Source organism: Plectrocnemia conspersa, unplaced genomic scaffold (assembly GCF_051122295.1).
Source record: "Plectrocnemia conspersa isolate PC_06_02 unplaced genomic scaffold, ASM5112229v1 ptg000014l, whole genome shotgun sequence".
In the NCBI taxonomy this organism is placed as follows: Eukaryota; Metazoa; Arthropoda; class Insecta; order Trichoptera; family Polycentropodidae; genus Plectrocnemia; species Plectrocnemia conspersa.
This window is the reverse complement of record NW_028277178.1, coordinates 4553703-4562485: the sequence shown is the minus strand read 5'-3', so window position 1 is coordinate 4562485 and position 8783 is coordinate 4553703. Positions and strand designations below refer to the sequence as shown.

General features: G+C 28.8%; 1 protein-coding gene across 1 annotated transcript; it reads left to right on the top strand.

Moving 5' to 3' along the window:
• The first annotated feature begins 702 nt into the window (after positions 1-702).
• Positions 703-7656, top strand: LOC148226020 (acidic mammalian chitinase-like). The gene is made up of 5 exons (XM_088204576.1): positions 703-776; positions 844-875; positions 974-1132; positions 1188-1508; positions 7586-7656. Exons 1-5 carry the CDS (start codon positions 703-705, stop codon positions 7654-7656), a joined length of 657 nt encoding a protein of 218 aa, XP_088060702.1.
• Positions 7657-8783: the final 1127 nt, after the last annotated feature.

The following is an 8783-nucleotide window of genomic DNA, read 5'->3' as shown; positions in this document are numbered from 1 at the left end:
ACTCCTACACGTTTTCCACGTGATACTACATTAAAATAAATATTTGCAAATATCTTACAAACATAGATAAAATATGTTTTATAAACGAGGGATAAAATATTTTAATACACATGTATATTTTGTATATTTTGTTACATATTTTTCTTATTTTAGAAAACATTTTTTGCACTTATCATGTAAGCGCGCAATTTAGACCAAAAAATGGTATACTTGCAATCAAAGATTTGGATCCTTCTCTTTGCACCTATATGATATATAGCCACGTAAATATTAATATTAATGGTGAAATAGATATGTTGTATATATGGTCACAATGGTCATTTAAAGTCACGTGTATATATTATATTTTTTCAACACATTTTAGGTTACATGGAACAGTTTAATGAGTTGAAATACAAAAATCCAGAATTAAAGACTATAGTCAACGTTAGAAATTGGGAAGCATTTATACAAAATTTTGCACAAGTAAGTTTTATAAATATTTTATTATTAATAATCAATTTACGTTATGATATTTTTTAGGTAATAAGGAATGCAACACTTAGATCGACTTTCGCAAAAAATTTAGTAGAACTTGCTCGCAAAAATGATTTTGATGGTATGGATATATATTGGCGCGGTCAAACACTAACTACAAAGCCATATATAGAAGCATTTCCTTTACTCATTGAAAAAATAAAAACTTATACGAGCAGAAGATGTATGATTTTAACGGCTTCATTGACAGCTGATTATAAAGGAAAGATAATCTCTTACAATGTACCAGCTTTAATCAAGTAATACACATTTTAAATTCATTATTAGCTGAAATTATAGATTATGTTATGGTTTTAATTACAACAGAAACTTGGATTTCGTGATCATGTACACATATGGCTATGGAGGAAATTGGAATTCAATAAATGGCCACACAACTGGATTAAACACCGTAAAAAATGCTGTGCTTAATATTTTTTTGATGGTGTACCTAAAGATAAATTTATATTATCCATATCGTCGATCGGTTCTACATTCAAATTGTATGATCCCGAGTTTAACTTTCCTGGTGCATTAACCAGTGGTGATGGTATGATGGGACCATACACAAAAACACAAGGATACATCGGATACAATGAAGTATGTCTCTTAAAATATATTTGATAGATTATTCAAATAGTTATTATACAAATTTTAGATATGTGAGAAACTCTCAAATAGAACCTGGTTAGAGATATGGGATGAAGAAGACACAGTGCCTTATACTTACGACGATAAAAATTGGATATCGTATGAAAATGCACAATCTGTGTCTCTTAAAGTTGAATATATGATGACAATGAATCTTTCAGGCGTAATGCTAACTCATATTGATTGTGATGATTTTAAAAACATATGCAAAAGTGGAAAGTTTCCTCTGTTAAATGAAATTATTAAAGCCATTAATATTTTTAATTACTCAGAAACCATCGAATTAACTACACCATTATCATTAGAATATGATATGAAAAACGCTCTATTAAAAGACGATAGTATCAATTATGAACCTACAATTGAAACCATAACAAAATCCATGAAAAACTCTATCTTTTCACCGTTTATAAATGGATCGTGCAAAAGTAGTGGATTTATTCAGGATCCAGATGATTGTAATAAATTTTATTATTGTTCACAAAACGAAAATGGATCTTTTAATAATCATCACATAAAGAATGTAATTCGACGACAAATTACTAGTTTGTAATTATTTATATATATTTGGTAAAGAAGATTTGTTTTGATTGCATGTTAAACATTATAAGTAAATTAAGTCAAATGAAAAAATCGTATAACACAAGGTTATGTGAGCGTTGATATTGCGAACTCAAATTAAACGCTTTGTTATTGACCTTTTGACCCCTTTTTAATTTTAAATTAAATTTGCATATAATTTAATTTACATTCTAGTACGTAAAAAATTCAATAAAAAAAACGAGCCTTAAATTAACATGCGTGCTTCGAAAGCAAGTGTCAAAATGATGTGATGTGATGTCAATCATGAAATTATTACATACTAATAAAATCAAAGAACCAAACATTGCACATATAACTAAAACTATATATTTTTTTTAATTAGATTGTTTTGCCAAAATATAATATATATTATATAAGTAAATAATAATGACGGTTGATTAGGGTGTAAATCGCAACCGAGTGTGGGAACACCCTTAGATTAGTTTTGCAACCCTCACATCATCCGATTGTTGGATTTGAATGATTTTTCACAAGGGGGTGGAAGGACATTTATAATAGTGATATATGAGCCAGGTGGTATGATTTTTATTTTGCGTGGGATTTTATTACATTTTTATGTTGTGATGGTTATAAAAATATAATTATTTATTAACATTAAATAATATTGTCTTGATTAAGTTATATTTTGACACTTTAAACTTTTAAATAAAGATTTTAATGCTATATTTTAAAATAAATACGTATGAACTATTATAATTAAATTAAAATAAGCACTGATATTGAAATATTACAAATATAGAATAACATACACATAGATGTTTAAAAATATATTTAACCCATTACCTATTTAAACCCATAGCTTAAATAATACATACATTGACAAACAAATTATTTAAGTATTTCCAAATAATTATTATTATTTGTTGTGTTTCATATTTAATCAAAATTAATATTAAATACTTTTTGAGAATTTTTAAGAATTAATATTAAATCTACCATTTTTTAAATAAAGCTTTAGAATAAATTAATATGTCATTTTTTATATAAATATAATAATAAAAAAACAATAAGCTAATAATAATGAATATAAGTCTTGTGAATAACAGAGCAAAAAGCAATTTAATCTCTTAATTAAATTTGTATAGTTAGTTTTATCTTGAAATAAAGTTTAAATATAGTATTAAGATTAACTCATACAGGAAATTATGGCATCCATAATCGCACATAAATAAAACAAAACTACATAAAAGTCATTTACGAACAACAAATGATTATGATTATGGTAGTTTTTCAGCACACGGCGTGATTTAACAGTACTTTTTTGAAGATATGCAATAATCCACAGAACATACAACAACAAAAGAACAGCACTAGAAAGATTATAAGAACAATGATTAAAATTTTATAAAGAATTTAATGAAAAACAGCCTCCAAGAGGAGCAGTGGCAATCACTTAGATAAATTTTAATTTTAGCAAGTATTAGAATTGTAAGTTCTGATATTCGCTTTATATTTATAGACTATTTTTAGAGCTGAATACTATTGTGTATGGTTAAACAAATAAATTAACTCTATACTTCACTTCTAACACCCAATTTGTCATACCTTAAAACGCCCTTCACAAAAAAGTGCACTGCGAGCTTAAGATGTAATTTAATTACAGCGTCGACAGCGACAAATGCGCTCGCAGCGTTGAATAATAACGGAGCTGGTTGTATAGGAGAGATTTTGATTTTGAAACGATACCGGCTACAGCTACATGGCTGGCAGCTAAGGCAGTAACCGAGCCGTGCAACGAAACCCACGGGCGGTTCGAGGCGCCCGCGATGGAGACTTATGAATTCATTACAATGAGATTATGTCTTCCCATTATGAGGTCGCCCACGCCAGAGCTGCTCGCATCAATTGTATGTCCCTATATCGCCGTTAACCTCTTCGGCGCTCTGCCCCCCGAGCGACAAATGGAACGCCCGCCATTTTCGCATCGGCGCCCCGTGCCAAAACACCATTACCACGGCGATACGGCAATATGACGATTTATCGCCATTATAATGTCGTTATTGTAAATTATATTGCGTATTTTGTGTATGATTGAAACAAGAGAGACTCGAGCAAGACGACACTATGACATACCTTTCGCACCATTTAAAGAAAAAAATATTTTGAATAAATCTAGAAATTTTATTCTAAAACTGTATAATTTAAAAAATATTTAAATTAGTGTTATACAATTTTGTGTAGTTTCCTTTCAAATGCGTCAGTAAGAAAGATTTTTGCAACACTATATTTTTAGTAGTTGGTTGTTAATGAATAGTACTTATTTTAAAACTTTGCCCCTTAATGATGGAAATGTTTTTTCAAGCGAAATTTAAAAAGAATTCTAAAAACTATAACTTTAAATCACTAACGTTCGCCAAAATGTAAGTACACTTTTTTACTGTATAGAAAAGCTAATTCAAATCCACATTATTTATATTATATTTAAAATCCCGTATAAAATAAACATGATAGAATTTCATGATTTTTATACATATTTTGATAAGTGTTTTACAATTTAAATCGATAAAATCAATTTTGTAGTTTGTTTTCAAGCGCGCCCAAAACCGGGATTTCCCTTAAGTTTCCAGTTCGGTGCAATTAAATAAACAGTGAAATATGTTATAATCACAGCATTTTTTTACAAAGATGATTAAAAATGATGTAACTTAGAATTATAAACAATATAATCAAAACTGTAAATTATGAGCGTGCCAGTAATTGTTTGGTTATTTTTATTTTTTCGATTAAATTAAGACCATCGTGGCCTAACAGGTTACCCCATTGCGCCACGATGGTCGAAAGCAAATTATAAATTTATAAAACATAAAAAAACGTATATATATAAATAAATATAACAATACTTAAACATAACAAAAAAAATTATAAAATATTAAAATGAAAAGATATAAGCCGGATCAGATCCTCGTAGCTAACATTAAATAAATACATTTTCAATGCCAGCGTATTAAAGAGCCGTATGGCCACAGCTATAGGCGAGTCGGCAAGTGCGGATGTCCTAGCCCTAACTGCCATCAAAAGAGGTCTCGATCGTGATTCTTGAAAATGTTCCGGAACCCAAAACTGGAATTCCTCGAGAATAGCTGGATTGTCGACAGCACCTTTTAGTAGTTTGAAAAAATGCTTAGCGACATACAGCTTTCTGCGAGAATTCAGCGAATCATATCCCAACGCTCCTAAAAGAAAGGCGCTGGGATATAAGAACGGATAATAACCAAATGTCCTTTTGTAAAGGTATCTTAAATACCTTTTTTGAATTTTTTCTACTAAAAGGGAATATTTGGCTATTCGGGGATTCCAAATTATAGATCCCGATTCAAGAATGCTACGAACTAAGGTGTCATAGAGGATGCGAATAACTGACGGATCGTCAAAGTGAAAGGCATTTCTCATAACAAAGCCGAGCATCTTGGAAGATTTATCACAGACGTCGTGTATGTGTAGAGAGAACCTCCATTTGCTCTCGAAAGTGATTCCGAGATCTTTAATGGAAGTTTCTCTAGTCAAAATGTTACCACCGAGATGGTAGAAATAAGCTGATGGCGAACGGGATCGAGAAAATGACACAGTATGGCACTTTCCGACACTAAAGGGCAGACGGTTAACGGAAGCCCATCTCCATAGAGAGTCTAAATCACTTTGTAGAGAGAAGGAGTCCGCAACAGACCGAATGCATTTATATAATTTTAAATCATCTGCGTACAGAAGAAAACTTGAATTTTTAATTGCTGTATTTATGTCATTAATAAATAACACAAAAAGCAGAGTATATTATATGAATAATATATCACGTATGTTCTAACAAAATTACTATTGACTTTCTAGGATCAAATATTTAAAAACAAACAGCAGTGATTTGCCAATAAGGGTATACATACCAAAGTTAATTAAACATATTACAACGGTAATAATAATGAAAAACCTCATATTTGTGTAAATAAAAAGTTACATTTTACCCATTATATAGAATCGTTTACAGTTATTTTTTAGAAGCAATGAAAGATCTAATAAAAGTTACGTATGGCAAACAATTAAAATATGACGTACAACTTATCAGTTTAAGAAGTAATGCCAATCTACGTATTTAATCCTCTACGGTATTTTTTGTTAACTTTGTGCTTCGGTTGTCGTTTAAATTTCATTTATGAATTATATTAGTAGTAATAACATTTTCTTAATAAAGGTCTTGTTGTTTTTAATTATTTTACAGAAACAATGATAAAACAATTTGATGACCTATATGACGACAACGTAGAATTGGTATATATAAACAATAAGTTGTCACTTTTTATAAAGAACATACTAGATAAGTTTTATGTAACTGAATATCCTGAATTTGGCTGTTCCAAAATAGAAATGAATTCACAGAAGAAAAATTGACAAAAAACCCATGACGTATTTTGCTACATCAGAATTAAAAATAATCCGTCTTAGATATTTTAGCTATCGATTATTCCAGGTATGCAATCACATATTTATAATCATTGTAAAATGTCATTCAAGAAACTACACATTTTAAGCTGTCCGTTAGCTGATATATATAGCGTCCCTATTAATCGACATTAACTTTCAATCCTCATACATACTAAGGATATATTACACATTCACGTTTAAAACGTACTGGTTTATTTGCAATTCAGTCAAATCTAACGAATATGTGTATTAAATCAGAAGCAATGATAATTTGTATGTAACGTAAAAGGAAAAACTCACTTTTTGACCTCGGAGCCCGTCGACAGGAAATCAAAATTTGAAGATTTCATTACGAAGATTGTTTTATGCTTGTTTATCTAGTTCAATTCAATGTATTATTTTAATCCTTACACATATTATATATATATATTTCATTTTTATAGTTATAACATACCTAGTTAATTTGCAATCCGATTATTTGTATCCAGTCAAATCGAGCAACGCAGATGATAAATTAATGCAAATTATTGTCGCGTAGCAAAATTTTGTTATAAACAATAATTATTTAAAACTGTTGTCATGTTGACGTCGTCCATTTTGTTTTATATTTGAATGCTTATTTTTTATTGGTCCAAACAACAGAATGCATTACCGGTGGCTCTGAAAGCAAAGGAAAAAATTCAATTTTAATTTTTAATGTTATAATTAAATATATTTCTTTTGTTTACGTTTATTATTATATACACCATCAAAATAATATAAAAAACAAAGGCACAAAAACGTTTTAAAATTTTCGAGGTATAAACAAGTAAATAATAAATAATTATATTTTTTTACAGGTATATTTTTCATATGAAATTAACCGACTGATTAAAGCAATCTGACCAGCATACTATAATATTATCGCTGAGCGTCCATATACACCTGTGCGCTTATCTAATAAAATTTTGATAATAATAAACACCATGGCAATATGAAAATTATCCACTACATTTTCATAAGTATGTATAACATTATAAATTTACACGTTTTTTAATCATTTAGATTATAATATTAGAGATTATATCATGATTATTATTTTCATGCTGCATAAGTAATTCTTTCACGATGAATTATTATACTCTAGTTTGAGATAATTATTTATAAATGCAGGATGAAAATGAATAATATTTTATTAATATAGAATTAAATCAATAAAATACTAAGGTTTATTATTCAAAATGTATGTATACTTGTCGATACAATACAATATTAATAAAAATATACAAACGGTCAGTCGTCGAGAGTGTGGGAAACAAATCAGATCGCAGGTTCACGGTCCAGACTATTGTTCCGGGACCGAATCCCACGGGCAAACTGTTCCTGCTTCCCCCTTTTTAATCTGTTGTTCTCGTGTAACGCTTAGTGGCTCTTTTGGAGGCTGACAACGAGAACAATAAAGCCAAAGCACGCAACCAAAATGCGGAACTGGAATGAATTTCATTTCGCACCGAGGGTGAATTAATTCCGGAATTGCAACCCTCAACGTTCGTGTTCCTGTCGATCCAGGAACAACAATGCACCTATTATGTGTTACATAATATATCAATTATGTTGAATCGACACAAATAAGAACATTTCTTTAATAAATTCTTAAGATTACATCGCATGTTTACTTCTCGCTTTAGAAATTTTGTATTTATCATGTGATATTTTTTTTATTATTTTAAAATATATTTATTTAGTAGATCTATTAAAAAAATATGAAATATTGCAAATTTTCACAACTACTATATATTTTAGTTTTAAAAATAGAGTAGTTGTGAAAATTTGCAATTTTCACAACTACTCTATTATTATTATTAAATTCTTTTAATATTCAAATATTATACAATACTTCAGAAAATTATTAAAAGCATGCATTTCTTTAATATCTAGCACTGACCCACCCTCTCTTATGCAGTGGTATAAAAATTCAGCGATTGTAAAACATTTAAAAATATTTGTACAAATTTACTTTTCAACAAAAAAACAGGTTCAATGATATTTTATTTTGCATTTTTTTCTAAAAATTCTAAAGAAACACTAACTGTAGCATATATAATAATTATCAAAAATACAGAATTAATAAATGGGGCGTAAAAATATTATAATAATTATAATAAAAACATATATAAATGAATTATAACATGTTTTATAGGGTTAAAATTAATAATTTCACGCGAGTGCTCACTGGTTATTGTAAAAAGTATCTCTGAGATCTAACCTAAAATTTGAATATTTTAAAGTTAAAAGGCACGTCATTTAATATTAACAGAATGCGAGGAATAAAAATATTCTCATCATTACCTTATTAAGTTGAAATTACGTTTGATAACGATGTTTTAATCTACTTTCGTTGCATACTTTAAGTGAATAAATGTTAATATGTATCATTAGAGTAAAAAAATGAAAATCAAATTGTATAATTTTTACCTACCAATGTAAAAGAGGATTTATATTTACAATTAAACAGTAATTGCTATTCATAAATGAAACGGTCTAGAAGTATTTAGCAAAAATAAATATAGTTGCACACTTTTGAATATGATAATTATGTTCTTATGCGGATCTAAACTCATGAC